Raw genomic sequence first — 17402 nt, 5'->3', positions numbered from 1 at the left:
TGATCAGCAACTTGAAAGGCAAAAAGGTATGTAGAGCAAATCTTGCCAACATCACGTGGGAACTGAAAGAGATCTCATTTTACCAGTGTATGTAATGGGCAGCAGAAAGATAAAAAATTGTGTTGTGAAAAACTTCCTATCTATGGTGTTTTTTTTAATGTAATCAGTATTTTCTACACAGGGAAGGAATGAATTTGTGGAATCACTAGTTGTAGTTTGAAAATTGGACCCAAATCGGTTTATTACATGCCAGCTGTATCGCCATTGTAATACTTTAATAAGCATCTGTTGATTTGATCAAAAGTGATCAAGTTGGCCCCTCAAGTTGGCAAACGCTTCAATAAGGTGACGCACTGACACGAACGTATGCCAGAAATTATCTCTAGCTGTTGTCATTCTGTGTATTTTATACTTTTTTTCAATCAAGATAATATTTATAGTATGAACATGATCTGTAAATCATTATTTTCACTTGTGTCATTGTAAAATCATAATGTTCCAAGCTAAAGATGGTAGATATCACCCTATTTGGGTGTTCAGAATTTAGACTCAGAAGTGAAACAGAGCCACCATTTAAGTACTATTTCAAGCACATCCTGGAGGAGCCCCCTAGCTAATTCTCATTACTGTAGCAAGAGATATAGCCTTTTCGTACATACCATCACTCTGCACTACATGCCTAAACGATTACAGCATCACTGTTGACTTCATTCTAGTTCATAACTTGCAAAGTTTCTTTCCATATCGTGTTTTTTGATGGTTTTAAACAGTTGACTTATTAAGCCCTTGTAACATCACACTATGTTGGGGCAACTTCATGACATCAACAATTTTCATACATGATAGCATATTTTGTAATTTCCTTTTAAAATTTATCTGTTTTAAAGGGAATATAAGCATTCTAATTAAGGGGAAATCAGTCTTTATGCTTTTGATGAGTGGGCTTAAGCAATTTTATTTTATCAACCATCATCGTGATTATTATTAACTCTTAACTATTTACTAAATATAAAATGAACGATTGCCATGAATAAAACTGATTCTAAGATCTTGATAAAATGATTTATAAAGAGTGACAAGGTGTCAACATAGTATGTCAGAAAAGTTGAAGCATTTTTTTTTTCTAAAAATACAGGTAATGTTCCTTCCTGGGCACCTTCGTGCATTAGAATGCAATCTATAACTGGCCATGGAAAATGATGAATCTGTGACACAACCAACTAATTTGACTGAGCATGGCTCAGAGGAATTCACCAAGGAACCATAGAATGTTTACAAGATTGCTGCCATTGTGTTACTCTGTGATATGATGTACTGTTTATACTGTTGTTGGTACTTAATCTCTTTTTACAGTCACTAGCAATTCCAGAGGCTTCCCCAGGTTTTTAAGCATGCCAGGCAGAAAACATAGGTCTTTTTTTGCTATTGTTGGTAATTCTGTTGGAGAAGTGTGGGTTTAGACTAGAAACCTGTGGTTCCACAGTCAAACATGTTACCACTGGTCCACTGCATTTGCTCCTGATTTAATAATGTTTTAAATATGTTACAGTTCTGTGCACAATGAAGTGGCTGTTGGTTCCAAACAAGATAAAGTCAAGCCTGATGTGAAGGACCAGAATTGTAAGTAAATTTTTAGCTTGACTGTTTGAAGAGTAGGTAGAGTTGTTGCACTGACCCATGTTCTCAGTGTCCAGAGTTGGTTAAGTTTTTCATTTAAACTTGTATTTGAGTGTCACTGATGGGAATTGAAAGAAACTTAATACACTCATTCACTGTGACAGTCTTACTAGCAGTGCTCTTGTTTCTTAATGCTTAGCATTTTTAGCTCACCTGAGCACGAAGTGCTCAAGGTGAGCTTTTGTGATTGCCCTGTGTCCGTCGTCAACAGTTTGACTGTTAACACTCTAGAGATCACAATTTTGGTCTAAATGAAACTTGGTCAGAATGTTACCCTCAATAAAATCTTGGACGAGTTCAATATTTTTGGTTATCTGGGGTCAAAAACTAGGTCACCAGGTCAAATCAAAGGAAAAGCTTGTTAACATTCTAGAGGTCACAATTTTGACCCAGACTTAATGAAACATGGTCAGAAACTTACCCTCAATAAAATCTTGGACGTAATATTGGTAGCTAGGATGAATTTGATATTAGGTCATCTGGGGTCATAAACTAGGTCACCAGGTCAATCATCATCATCAACATATCCTGTGTTGTCAACTGCTGCAGGTGTCCCAGTAACTAGGGTAGGCAGCAGGTGGCTAGATTGTTTAACACCCAGTCTCCATGCTTCTCTGTCATGTGGGTCAAAGCTGTCAAGGTTGTAAGGTCCATTTTGAATCTGGGTTATGTAGGGTTAAAAACTAGGTCACTAGGTCAAATCAAAGGAAAAGCTAGTTAACACTGTAGAGGCCACATTTATGATCATATCTTAATGAAACTTGTTCAGAGTGTTAATCTTGATGATCTATAGGTGAAGTTTGAATCTGTGTCACTCAGGTAGGGTCAAAAACTAGGTCACTAGGTCAAATCAAAGGAAAAGCTTGTTAACAACCTAGAGGTTACATTTTTTGCCCAATCTTAATGAAACTTGGTCAGAATGTTACCCTCAATGAAATCACAGATGAGTTTGATATTGGGTCATTTGGGGTCAAAATGTAGGTCACCAGGTCAAATCAAAGAAAAGCTTGTAAACACTAGAGGTCACAATTTTGGCCTAATTTTAATGAACCTTGGTTAGACTGTTACTCTCAATAAAATCTTAGACAAGTTTGATATTGGGTCATCAGGGGTCAAAAACTAGGTCACCAGGCCAAATCAAAGGAAAAGCTTGTTTCGCTGTAGAGGCCACATTTATGACTGCATCTTCATGGAACTTGGTCAGAATGTTAATCTTGATGATCTTAAGGTCCAGTTTGAATCTGGGTCATGTAGAATCAAAAATTAGGTCACCAGGTCAAATAAAAGGAAAAGTTAGTTAACACTGTAGAGGCCACGTTTATGACCTTATCTTAATGAAACTTGTTCAGAATGGTTATCTTGATGATCTATAGGTCAAGTTTGAATCTTGGTGTGGTAGGGTCAAAAACTAGGTCACTAGGTCAAATCAAAGGAAAAGCTTGTTAACACTCTAGAGGCCACAGTATAAGACTGTATCTTCATGAAACTTAGTCAGAATGTTAATCTTGATGATCTTTAGGTCAAGTTCGAATCTTAGTCATGTGGGGTAAAAAACTAGGTCACCAGGTCAAATCAAAGGGAAAGCTAGTTAACACTTTAGAGGCAACATTTATGACCATATCTTAATGAAACTTGGTCAGAATGTAAATCTTGATGATCTTAGGTCAATAGGTCAGGTTAGCAATACAGGGCCTTCATGGCCCTCTTGTTCTTGTGTGTTAGTTATCTTGTTCAGCATCATATTAATGGGGATTATATAAGTTCTTTGACTCAAAATTCTTGCCCCATTTATACTGTCCAATGAATAATTAAAATGTTTTTTTAACTGGCTACATACTGTCAAGCATGGCTGTTTCAGTTTGGTGTATCGGTATATGTAAAATGGCCTTTATTTCTCCTTTTACTCCTTTAATAAGAATGTTCTGTTAGATCCTCTAAATCATTAAATGGTGTTTGTTTTCATTCTTTATTTTCAGTGCTGTCTTTTGAAGTGTGTATAGCCAACAGGTACAAACTAAACAAAACATACAGAAAGATCCAGTCAAAGATTGAAGAAGATCCTAACAATTATGCATTAAGAAGTCAGCACCATCAGGCACAGGTAGAATAGTTAATGCATTTGAGATGTATAAGTTTATACCAATGTATTTTAGGTCGGTTGTGAAGCAAGTTTTACAGCTTATATTATTTAACCCTTACCATGCTAAATTTCTATAATGGACTGGTCCATCTTCTAATTTGGGCAGTACCACTTAACATTTGAAGGGGTGTTTACTAAAAATTTACTGACTGAATAGCGAACAGTGCAGACCATGATCAGACTGCACGGATGTGCAGGCTGATCTTGGTCTGCACTGGTCGCAAAGGCAGAAACACTTGCCACTAGCAGGCTAAGGGTTAATATTGATAAGATTTGTAAGAATTTCTGTAAGATTCATTCCTCATTCATGATGGAATCCACCGCCACAAGGATGAGGAGAAGCCAGATTCCCTTTTAATGCTGAGCCACAGGCACAGGTCCAGTGTAGTTTTGTTTTCAAAAATCTCTTTTTTTTTCACACAAATGTACTTTTTTATAAATTAGTCAAATGAAAAAAAGAACGGACACAGAATCATTTTGGTCATTGCTTTTTCATTTCATTTGACTAGTGTATAAAAGTACATTAATTTTGTGTGAAAAAAAGGATTTTTGAAAACAAAAATAACTGGATCAGTGCCTGTGTGCTGACCAACAACAAGGGGGCATCATCTCTTTGGTATGATGCAATGATGCAGCCAAGGATCAAACTTACCAGTTGGCTACCAAGTTGGTAAAAATAGTGATTTAGTGTCAGTGATGGAATCTAAATATTTCAGTATAGAATTTTGTAATATCAGTAGCAAAAGAAAAACTGGAGAAAAATGCATATATGAATGAAAAATATTTCGCTTGAAAGAAAATTAATATAAAACTTGACATCTGTTATTACTCTGTAATGTGTAGTCTTGGGAAAAGAACCACTGGACTGGATTTGAACAGTCAGTTTCAAGACTCAAAGTGGCTAACATCTTGTCTGCTACATCATGCATGTTTTTAATGATAGCCATGAGCTTGCAGGATCTTGAAATGAAAGTCAGATTTTCTTTTATTTGGATTTCTATCATATTTTCAAATATCTTTACACACTTTTCGAAAGTTAGGTAATAGAAACTTTCTGATCATTGACCATGTCCATATTACAATGTTCTGTTTGTAAACAAACCAATAGGAACCGAGTTCATTTCACGATTTAAATTTCTAATGCATAGAACAAACAAAAAGAACATTGCGCAGTATTCCCTCTGTGTTTACTTAGTCATGTTTATACGTTATTTTCTTTGTAAGGCTACATTTTATGAATTACTTTTGATTGTGAAATATTGATTGTATTTTGCAAATAACACTTCCCGATTTATCGCCTTGCATGTTATCATAGATAGATATGTTTGGTTTATAATTGAAAAATCTCTCACTATCAAAACCTTAAGTGTTTCACAATCTTCTGAAACAGCGGCACAATATCGAAGTTAGGTCAATATTTTATTTGTGACTGCTTTACATGACTGTGCAGAAAGACGTTTACAAATTATGAAAATGATAATAATTTAAAGGTATCCTAGACAGAAAAATACTGCCAGTCTTTAGAAACTTGTGTTTACTTTGCTTGAGAAAATTATATATATTTAACTTTTAAGTGAATCAAAAGTATAGACCTTGTGTTAAATCTAAAAGTCTATAAAATATATAACAGATCTGAAAATGTATTCAAATAAAAGTTCCGTGAAATATAATGGATTTGAAACTGTATTTAGATTCAGAAATACATAAAATATAACAGATCTGGAACTCTCAAAATCAAAAGAACCCTTACAGAAGCAAGCCTCTGTGGCGTACATGCTGCGTATTTGCTGTGTATTTGCCGCGAACACAGTAGTACGCCAGAGTAGTACATTTTACATACACCGCATGCCGCGTACATGCCGCGTACTATTTCGACATGTACACAGCATGTACACAGGAGGTCACTAGTACACTTCAAATACGCAGCACAGACTCTGAAAATTTAAGGAGTACACTGCATGTACGCAGGAGGGACTTGTACAAGAAAATAGTTCACTGCATGTACACCGCAGATACTTTGAAATTTGTGCAGTACACTTCATATACGCGGGAAAGACTTGTACAATTTCTTTTGGCATTTATACTTAGTTTTTTTTTTATAAGTTAAAGTCTGAAGTAAACTTCATATACGCGGGAGGCACTTGTTCATTTTCTTTTGGTGTTTATACTTTGAACTTTTTTAGGTAAAAGTCTGAAGTACACTTCATGCAGGAAGGATTTGTACATTTTTTTTTTTTTTTGGGAAGCAAGAACTTGATTTCCGAGTAACTTTTATCTTAATAGCATAGAATAGTTCAGATTACCGGTATTCTGAACAATGAAAATTTACCAAACTGTTTGCAATGTTCATTTGTGAAGCTTACATCTTAGTGATTTCTGAGCTGCACCTTGCATGCAGTGTAAAAATATATTCTTTTTCATTTTGAATTAATCCTGGAGCTTTCTAACTTGGATAATTGAAAAGCCTTATTTGAACTTGGTTGCATTACATTTTGTAATACATGAAATAATTACCAAGATAATGCCTCAACAGCGCCGGAATGAGAAGAATTAATAGCTCTCACTGTTATTTGAATACTCTTAAGCAAAACACCATTCTATCATGTTTTATAAAGGCTTTAATGCTCATTATGTTAACACATTAAGGCCTCACCAAATTAAAAAGTTGTTCATCGGATTTGCCGCTTGTATATTTCCAGAACGTTTTTGGCTAATTGCGCTCGCGCCATTGGAAAAAATCAATCCAAAATTTTTTGGTGCGCTACTTTTTACGGACGTAGAAGTGTATAAATGCTTATATAATTCCAGTCCTAGATTGTTCTTAGATGGATTTTAATCAAAATAAATACATACTACGCACACATCATCTATAATAAATCATAACACTTATATTTAGTTGCATTAAAGTTGTTTCCCTTTGATGCAGTTACGCCATTTTCTTCAAATGTTTACCAAATTACATGCTACAAAAATTGATTTATTTCATTGAAAAGTGGATGAAGAAAAGCATACTAATTTATTTGATAACATCAATCTACATTATTTTGGTAAGGGTAAATACTTATTGATGCATGTCACTTTTTTCTGTTTTTTTCTGTCCAAATGATCAGCATTTGCATACGAAAGTTGGTGGGGTAAGGAATTTACATTATCACAGCAGTTTCGCCACAAGAGTACACAGCATGTATGCAGCAGGAGTACACAGCATGTACGCCGCAGGACTCCGGCCAGGAGTACACAGCATGTACGCCGCAGGAGTACACAGCATGTACACCGCAGGGGTAGTACACCGCAGGCTCATTTGCATGTGAAAAGTGTATGTGCCGCGCATATGCTGCCTACTATTTCCCGCATACTAAATTCCTCCAGCATACATCCTGTGTACTATGTAGTCCACAGCATGTACGCAGCAAGTAGTACGCGGCAGAGCTCATTTGCATGTCAAAAGTGTACTACAAACGTACTATCGGTGTATATGCGGTGTATATCCTGCGTACTATTTAAAGCCCTTGATTTCAGTACACATCATGTACGCATCATATACGCTGTATGTACACAGCAAGAGTACACAGCAGGCCTTTTTCTTCTGTAAGGCAACATAAAGTGAAATTTTATGGATATTTTATCTAGGTTATTACAAACTGAGAGGTGTCATTTTTAAGGCAACACAACAAAACAAATTTGTGAATTATTGTTCTACCAGATTTATATAGCGTCCTTTTCATGATCAATTTCACGTTTAAAGGCACTTTACATAGTTCAAATGCAGCCACACAGGGCGCATAATTCATCCTCTACTAGTACAGACACAGAGCGATCTGACCAGAGGGACAGTGTGTGTGTGTGTGTGTGTGTGTGTGTGTGTGTGTGTGTGTGTGTGTGTGTGTATGTGTGTTCGGGTTTAACGTCTTTTTCAACAATTTTTCAGTCATATAAACGACGGTGTCTACTTGTAGCAGTGAGCACAATGCCCAACTTTATAGTGCTGCCTCACTGGAATATCACGCCGCAGACACGTGACATGATACCCCACCCAGTCACATTATACTGACACCGGGCTGACCAGTCCTAGCACTACCCTCTTAATACTGAGCGCCAAGCGAGGAAGTAACTAGTACCATTTTTTTACATCTTTGGTATGACGCAGCTGGGGATCAAACCCACGACCTCCAGCACTCGAAGCGGACGCTCTTCCACTAGGCTACCGAGGCGGTTAGAGGGACAGAGTGAGACAAAGCCCCCCCGACAGAGAGATCAGAAATCAGATACAGGCTTGTCCAGCTAATTTAGCCTAGCTCGTTACGAATAGACAGCCTGTTTCTTTAACGTGCCCAGTGTATAGCACTGATACATGCAAGGATTGCCTGGGTTGCTGACCAGTATACCTCTAGTTGGGTGGGAAACACTGAAAAGCGTTTCTGAAAATTCCCGAGTAGCTGCTGGGGAGCGAACCCCCCAACCTCAGGATTGGAAGGCCAGTGTGCAAACCACTGAGCTATCCATCCACCACCATGAATGAAGATATATACTAAATATTAAAGCATCTAGATTTTCAAATTTATCCTTACAGTTCATGATTATAGGAGTTGTTACCAACAATGATACAAATACAGTTAAAAACAACTTGAGGAAAGCCAAGCTATAAGATATTAATATTTAGTTTTTAAATTCAGTTGTTATTTAAACTTTAGTTGATATTACTGAGGTACTCACTAAAATAATTCTCTTTTGTACTTCCTTTTTATTTTATTCTTCTTTCGCGTATTAGTTTTTCACTGATGTTTTTTTTCTTTTTACTTAACATTTAACTAAATCGGTGCCGTAATGAGTCAAGGACCCCATTGGAAATAAGTGCTCTTCAAGCTACTTTCGTGGGTTATCCTTGGTATAAGATCAGCGGAGAATAACTTAGGAAGCACGATTAAACTAGAAAATCATTGTCTTTTTAACGTTGGAAACCTGAGTTATTAGATTGGGGTATGTCGTTGGTCGGGCGGGCGGATGGGAGGGCTGCGGCGTCAAACTGGTGTTTCCGTTCAATAACTTTTGTTTCGGTAAAGATATTTGTATAAAACTTGGTATGTATGTAGCTTATATCAAGACAAAGGCTGGGATTGATTTTGGGGTTTCTGGGGTCAAGGTCAAGGTCACTGTTACCTAAAATAGAAAAAGGGTTTCCGGTCAATAACTTAACTTAGGAATGAGCTATCATGATGATACTTGGTGTATAGAAAACTTATATAAAGTTGTAGCTTGGGATTGATTTTGGGGTTCTGGGATCAAGGTCAAGGTCATTGTTACTAAAAATAGGGTTAGGGATAGGGTTAGGGTTGTGCTTTAAAGTGGTGCACTTTGATTCAGTATACTTTTTTATTCTTATGAAAAGTGTTGAAAACCTTGTTTTCGTGGCATTGCCGCGTTTCTTGTTTATAACTTTTATAAAACTATCTATTCGTATTTTTTATCTATGTTGAGCAATATTATGTGAATGTAAGTCACATGTTAGTTTTAGAATTTGTCCGCTTAGTTTTAAATATCTTACAAAACTTATCTTACTTAATGCGATATTTGTATTTTTAAATTGTATATATGATCTTATACCTGAATAAATCTATCTATCTATTTCTTCTTTTATATACACTAGAAAGGGATGTATTATGTTATGACGCAGTTGTCCATCCGTCTGTCTGTTAGTAATTTCGTGTCACTCTATAACCCCTTGAAGATACCGAAGAAACTTGACACAGTTGTTCACCACATGAAGAGGACATGCAGAGAGCATGTTTTGGATGGCTCGCTTCAAGGTCAAGGTCACACTTAGGGGTCAAAGGTCATATGACTTTGTTTCGTGTCCACTCTGTAACTCTTGAAATGCTTGAAGAATTTTAAACAAATTTGGCACAAATGTTCACCACATCCGGATGATGTGCATGTTTTGGATAGCTCACTTCAGGTTCAAAGTCACACTTAGTAGTCAATGGTCATACCTTCGGGTGTATATTGCTCCCGATTGCTGTGCTATTGTTTCTAATATTTCATTCTTGAATGAGATGATATATGAAACAATCTAAATCTCTGATAAATAAGAGATAAAATTAATTTAGGGTCAGAAGGGTATTTGATAGTACATGTTTGCTCCACTGGTTAGGATTTACTTACTTAATGTTTAATTAATCATCTTGGCATACTGGTTGGGAAGCAGTATCTGGGCAGGACCAGTTTCTGGACACATGTAATAACTGCTTTATATGGACGTTATTCACGCAATTGTTTTATCTGGATCATTTGAATGTTTGTTCTTCATGTCTAAACAATTCAATTCAATTCAATGTATTTCACCGATTCCAGCTTTCAAAGATAAAATGAATGGTAATTTTATTTGTTTGTTAGAATTAAATTTAGTTGATTGACGCAATCATAAAATCAACTAAAAATTAGTCCCCACAAAAATTAATGACTTCACAGTACTGTATATAGAATTACATGCTTATAGAATATTGACCTTTACACTATTCCGCCTTAAAATAATTTTTATAAAAGAGGAATGAAAAGCATAGTGAAAAATAACTTTTAATGACTTTTTAGTTGAATGCCTTTATTGTTTGCAGAAGATAAGACAAAACTGATATTTCAAAATAAATCTAACAAAAAATCATTTGATACTAACATTTGATATAGTGGAGATATATCAAAGATAATGAATACTGATTGTATAATTTTGTATTGTACAGCCATTGTTCTGATTAAATTATTTTTTATGTTTTTTATATTTGGGGGTCATCATTTGTGGGTTTTCGAGCAGAAATTGGACCCAAGGCATTCCCAAAACCAAGTAATATGAATTTTGCCCTAAATGTTATGAAAATTCTTCCTGAAAGTTTAATTTTTTTTATGCTCCCAAAGGGAGGCATATAGTTTTTGAACCGTCTGTCTGTCAGTCTGTCGGTCTGTCCGCAATTTTCATGTCCGGTCCATATCTTTGTCATCGATGGATGGATTTTCAAATAACTTGGCATGAATGTGTACCACAGTAAGACGATGTGTCGCACGCAAGACCCAGGTCCGTAGCTCAAAGGTCAAGGTCACACTTAGACATTAAAGGATAGTGCATTGATGGGCGTGTCCGGTCCATATCTTTGTCATCGATGGATGGATTTTCAAATAACTTGGCATGAATGTGTACCACAGTAAGACGACGTGTCGCACGCAAGACCCAGGTCCGTAGCTCAAAGGTCAAGGTCACACTTTGACATTAAAGGATGGTGCATTGATGGGCGTGTCCGGTCCATATCTTTGTCATCAATGGATAGATTTTCAAATAACTTGGCATGAATGTGTACCACAGTAAGACGACATGTTGCGCGCAAGACCCAGGTCCGTAGCTCAAAGGTCAAGGTCACACTTAGACATTAAAGGATAGTGCATTGATGGGCGTGTACGGTCCATATCTTTGTCATCGATGGATGGATTTTCAAATAACTTGGCATAAATGTGTACCACAGTAAGACGACGTGTCTTGCGCAAGACCCAGGTCCGTAGCTCAAAGGTCAAGGTCACACTTAGATGTTAAAGGATAGTGCATTGATGGGCATGTCTGGCCCATATCTTTGTCATCGATGGATGGATTTTCAAATAACTTGGCATGAATGTGTACCACAGTAAGACGATGTGTCACACACAAGAGCCATGTCTGTAACTCAAAGGTCAAGGTCACACTTAGACGTTAAAGGTCATTTTTCATGATAGTGCATTGATGGGCGTGTCCGGTCCATATCTTTGTCATTCATGCATGGATTTTAAAATAACTATGCATGAATGTGTGACACAGTAAGACGACGTGTCACGCGCAAGACCCAGCTCCGTAGGTCAAAGATCCTAAACTCTAACATTGGCCATAACTATTCATTCAAAGTGCCATCGGGGTATATGTGTCATCCTATGGAGACAGCTTTTGTTTTTAAAGTGATTGTGGTGTTCAGTATGAAAAACCCATTTAAACTAATTATAGTAATGTACAAAAAATATACTATTATCTTACCTCCTTCAAATTTGTGGTAATTATATTGGTCAAGACATTGCATGCTGACCTGATGTATTTCATATTCAGTAACAGACTAAGTTTAAAAAAGTATGAATTTTCATTTAAACAAAAGGAATGCAGCATCCCTAGTGCAGTTTAAAATTATGAAAAACTAAAGAAATGCTTGGGTAAAGATATCAGATTTTTTGATGGTAAGATGCCAGATTTTGGCTTTCTTATAAACCCAACTCAATAGTGTTACAGTTTTTCCATCCTGCTTAGCTCAAAAGGGAGAGCACAGAGCTATGGGTTGTGCAGTTGTCAACTCGATCCAAGGGCAAGGTGTTTGTTCTCCATAATGATTTGAAAAAGGACATTGTGTCTGAAGTCATTTTGTCCTTCATCTCTGATTAGACACGAGAAGTTGGCAATTAACTTGTGGAGAACAGGTTAGTACTAGTACAGAATCAAGGAACACTGTTAGATTAACTGCCTCCTTTTACATAAATGAAATACAGTTAAACTTTGTTCACTTAAAGTGGACGGGACCAGCAAAATTTGTTTGTGTTGTCGGCAGTGCGAGCCATCAAACAATAAACATCATACATAGGGAGTTTGCCGGGACCTGACAATGAGCTGAATTCAAATTTTCCAAGTTCAATTGAACAAAGTATACATATGTATTGTTGAAAAAAGGCTATAAACAGGAACAAACAAAAAGGACAATTCAGTACAAACCGATATCCAATATTAATCACTGACAAACCAATTTTATTTTGTCAGTATGACATAAAGAATAGCTGTGATTTTTTCTGGCTGGCACTTTGCAGGTGATTATCAACTTACCTATGATTAGGCAGGTCATTAGTTTAAATCTAAAATCTTTAAATGTTGGAGTTCATTATACATGTAATAAAGTTGAGAATGTGTTAATTATCAGGCAATTTAGTGTTCTGTTGATTAACCAGTTTTATTATACATTTATGTCAATAAATGTTCAAGTCAAGGCTAGTAGATAGCTTTTAAGATGAGATTCTAGTATCACAAAAACGGGTATTATGTTAATTAACTATATTGTATGGCAGAAAGGTACTACCAAAAATCAGTATCATACTGAAAGTCCAAAGGCAATCTGTTTGTTTACTATGATATAGTCAGTTCTGGCAAGCTTTGTCTTGACCTGAAAATTTAAAGAAAAATAAACTGAACCTATCTGTTATGCAATAAAAAATCAATTATTATATAACCCCTGTAACAAAAATAGGCATGAGAAACTGAAATAACCTATATACTGTGTAAATTTCAGTTGGCGGCCAAGGCAGAAACAGACGACAATGAGCAGGAACAGAAAAGACAGCAAGGCAAAAAACTTCTGTATGGACAGATTATTCAGGTAAATAAGATAACTAAATTTGAAAATGTTTGGAAAGTTCCTCATATTTAAACCAGCCACAATTAATAAAAACATCAGTGAAAAGAAATTTCAGGAATGTTATAGCTCAAGGTAGGCAGGAAAGAAGTCAGATTGTGAAAGAAAAGTTACATGTGACAATTTAATTTATGTTGCTTAGCAATTGAATAAAGAGAGTTCCAAGCTGCAAAGATATATTCTGTCTGTAGTGAACACATAACAACACAGTTTCTATGTAATATCCTATTCAGATTTAAAGGATCTTAAATGACTGCCTATAATGTAAGTCAAGGTTTTCCCAAACCCAGGGGGCAGCATAGAATGGAAAACCCAGCACTTTATAGGAAAATTTTATAGTTGGGAAAATGCCTTACTCAGGCAGTCATGTTAGATATTATTGTTATATTTTCAAAGATATTATAGATTAAAAATTGCTTATGCACTCTGACGTCAAATTATGACGTTAATATGCACACATGTTAATTGACCCATTTACAAGATACAGGGAAAAGATAAGGGGATCTCCTACCCATATACCCATGTCTTTCCCCACTAATGGTCGGCAAGAAAACTGTTCACTGTATCGTACTTTGTCATTTTTAGGCTGTTAATTAATGCAACTCATAAACACATGGTTTTCTGTACCTGCAAGGAAATACAAAAATTGCATATGGAGAACATGTAATGAAACAGAATTTGACTTTAATTTTGACAGTCACATGCACGAAATACCATTTTTAAAAGTTCTGCCCAATATAATTAACCTTTAGCTACTCCTAAACAATATCTTCCAAAATAATTAATCTTTTATCTAAATTTGTAAATTTTGAAAACTTGCAACAAAGATACTTAAATGAACCAGTCATTTTCATGTCAAAGCCTTTCTTTTACGATAATGCACTTTTAGTGTTAATTGACCCGTTTATAAGATACAGCAAGATATAAGACCTTGATTGTTTTTAATCGCAACCAGAGGTATTGTTAGGGGTATTTTGTCGTGTCAGTGGGTTGCATATGGATTTACAAATTATTTACATTAGTTTTGGTTACTGTCCTAGCTTTCAGTGGTGTGACATTATTATAGTATTAAATTATTTAGAACGCTATTGCCATATTGGATTAGAAGGTCTTCTGAAAAACATAAGGGTGTGGGGGTAATAAAAAGGTGACAAACTTTACCTTGCCTTAGTTGTATGGAATAATCGGCCCTAATATATGTACATTTTTATATGCGGGGTCATTTTATGTCTATATTTGTTTAAATATCTGAATCATTTGATTTTCAATATACCATTATTTTTTCTCTTGCATTATTCTTTTAGTTTTGGAACAATAGAAAATATATATTTTCAAATGTGCGCAAATGTGTGCTACAAATTTCCAGTCATGCTTAATTTGATCAGGGTCAAAAGTTATAAAACTGAGCTTGCAAATAAAAGAAAGTTTGGAAACATTTCCAGAAAACCCATACCCATTCACTGACCAAAACTTAAAGGATTTCAAGTAGAATTTGTTCCACTGCTTGAACTCTTTGAGACCTGTAGTGGAATTCATGAGTTAGATTCAAAATGCTCATAAAATTATGAAGAACTTCACTTATAGCACATTGTTCAGTATGTGATTTAATTGGAAGTCTTGCATAACTGAAGAAGGAGCAAAACTAATGAGATTCTATTGTGTTCTAGGTAAAATTAGTTTATGAAAAAAACAGTCGTAAACCTGCTAAAATTGTGGACATAGTACTGAAATTTAAAGCATTACTTCTAGAGTAAAAATTTGATGTAAGATAGGCAATATCTACCAGTACTTAACTTCATATTTCATTAATTCATATTTATGTGATTTAAGTGACTTTGCTGTTTCAAAGGTTGAAGGTCAGTAGTTCAAGTCCTTCTTTGTTTCATATAAAAAACCGACAACTTCAAGTTGTATTTACATATCTTTATAGAACATCACTGTCTTTTTCCTACACCTATTTTTCTTGAAAGTTCTATCATAAATAAATGAAAAAATGAAAAGAAAATAGGGGGTCTAATTGTTTCTAGTGAAATGCCAGACACTTGTGGTCTGCTACCCTAAAAATGATGCGTATTTGCTCTTGTCCGTACAATAAACCCCTACTCTCGGTTCCGATTTGCAAAACTTGCCATAAGGGGTGTATAAACATGAAAACGTCTCATTTCATGCAGAATGTATTCTAGCAGTGAAAACGCATGATTAAGGCACTAGTTCTACACAAATTTGTACAAAAAATGGGAAAATTAAGATCTATTTACATTGGACCTCTTTCGACTTCACTACAGAAGCACATTTTCTACTGATTTACTGAGCTCATTCCTTAAAAATTGTACTAAATAATAATTTAGTCGTGTAATCTTGGAGTATTCACCTTTTAGAGTGAATTCTAATCATGTAACACACTTTTCCCATGAGCTTAAGGTAGACTTTTTCAACCATAAACTCTTAAATACATATTTCTTTATAAGTCTAGCCCTATTAAATGACTGCACTGTTTTGTTTGATAAATAATCTTATATTTGAAAAGAGGTCTTTGTTTTTGACCTAAGGTCAAAAGACGTTTGAATATTTTAAACAATAGATAAGTTAGTGGATTATGGATGAGACATATTTTTATTGAATACAAAACAGAAAATAAAAGCTAAGGTCACCAGAATGCATTTTTTATGAAATGTAAAATTATCTAAATTATATGCAGTTGTCGTTTACCATGAAATAAGGTCTTTTTTTTATCTATAAAATGCTCTACCCTACCCCTCTACTTTTTTTTTCAGGGAAAAGAATCACCTCCGAGTTTTCTGTCAACATAATTTTAAAAATTTCATAAAAAATAATAAAAATACAAACAAATGCAATGGTAGAAATAAGTTTTGATTCAGGCAAACATTGACGGAATTCAAACCAAAACCTTTGTTAGCCTCTGTGTTGTGCTAGTAACTTTTCATGCATTGCATATCATACTGGTTTGGTGGATGCCAATGTGATATTGGTCAAAATGTTTTGTAAAAAAGTTTTTATATAAAAATAAAATGTTTTTGTATTAATTGTGAAACATTCATGATACTTCATACTCTATACTGGTTGGGAACCATTTTCCGGACAGGACCAGTTTCCGGACACGTGTAATATTCGCTTTATTTCGTTGTTATTCATGGAATTGTTTCCTCTAGATCATTTAGATGTTTAGTCTTTATGTCTACAACAAACCACTATTTTATAAGGCTATGTTATGTTTGGGTTTTTGATGATAACTCACCTGCGTTTACAAAACAACTTTCTGTCTTAACGGGGCATGAAGATAGCATTGCGCATGCGCAGTAGTTCACACATGCCGAGGTATCAAGTGGGGAAGTAATATTCAAACTACATAATGATTGTCTGCTGATAACATGTTCTACTTTTAATTTCACGCTAAAAGTTATGTAAGATGCAGGGCTGTCGATTTTTGCACTAATTTTATTCTATATCTATTGGAATTAGCAAGAATTCGTATAATACGAAATTCGAGTTTTTTTATAGTCAACCTCGGTTTGCTTTCATAGCTGCTATTGAAAGTCGGGTTATGTTTCATGTGTAATTTTGAAGAGTTGAATGATAAAGAAATATGTAGAAATAGTTTAATTACTTATTTTGATATCAAATTAACAACAAAACACCGTCAAAATATTTGTCCGGAAACTGGTTTACCTGACGGGAAAAATAACTCATTTTAGTGACCTCATTTGAGGCCCCATGGAACCCATATTTTACGTCACAGCGCGATGCTGATTACAACATCGGATGTGGAAGGAGCTGAAGTATGTGCAGTATGGGCTTCATTTGTGTCAAATATCTTTTTTAGGGAATAATGGAGCCGAAATATAAAAATGTGTCCGGAAAATGGTTCCCAACCAGTACATATGATGTTTTTTATAAAAATGTTTATAGAAAAAAAGGTTTAGTTTTAATCGTGCTCATGAATTTATAAGTTCTATGTGATTTTTTTCAGCTCAAGCACAGATTCACGCTCAAATACATCCATGTCAGTACAACAACAACATCGCCAACAGAAAGCAATAACATGGCGGTAAGTTTCGTCACTGGCCACAAGATAATAAATCTTAGTTTGCCAATGGTCTGAGGTTTGGCTTGGGATT

At 35.3% G+C, this 17402-nt stretch overlaps 1 protein-coding gene across 12 annotated transcripts in view; it reads left to right on the top strand.

Moving 5' to 3' along the window:
• Positions 1-17402, top strand: part of LOC123554376 (inositol 1,4,5-trisphosphate receptor type 2-like) — a 184210-nt gene that overhangs the window by 1867 nt on the left and 164941 nt on the right. For all 12 annotated transcript variants that reach the window (XM_053548140.1, XM_053548139.1, XM_053548145.1 and 9 more), the window contains exons 2-5: positions 1550-1620; positions 3654-3778; positions 13144-13230; positions 17255-17332. In XM_053548140.1, the coding sequence (XP_053404115.1) occupies positions 1550-1620; positions 3654-3778; positions 13144-13230; positions 17255-17332 (361 nt within the window). The remainder of the gene's footprint in view (positions 1-1549; positions 1621-3653; positions 3779-13143; positions 13231-17254; positions 17333-17402) is intronic.

Source organism: Mercenaria mercenaria, chromosome 7 (assembly GCF_021730395.1).
Source record: "Mercenaria mercenaria strain notata chromosome 7, MADL_Memer_1, whole genome shotgun sequence".
NCBI lineage: Eukaryota > Metazoa > Mollusca > Bivalvia > Venerida > Veneridae > Mercenaria > Mercenaria mercenaria.
The sequence above is the reverse complement of the archived record's forward strand: the minus strand, read 5'-3'. Positions and strand labels throughout refer to the sequence as shown.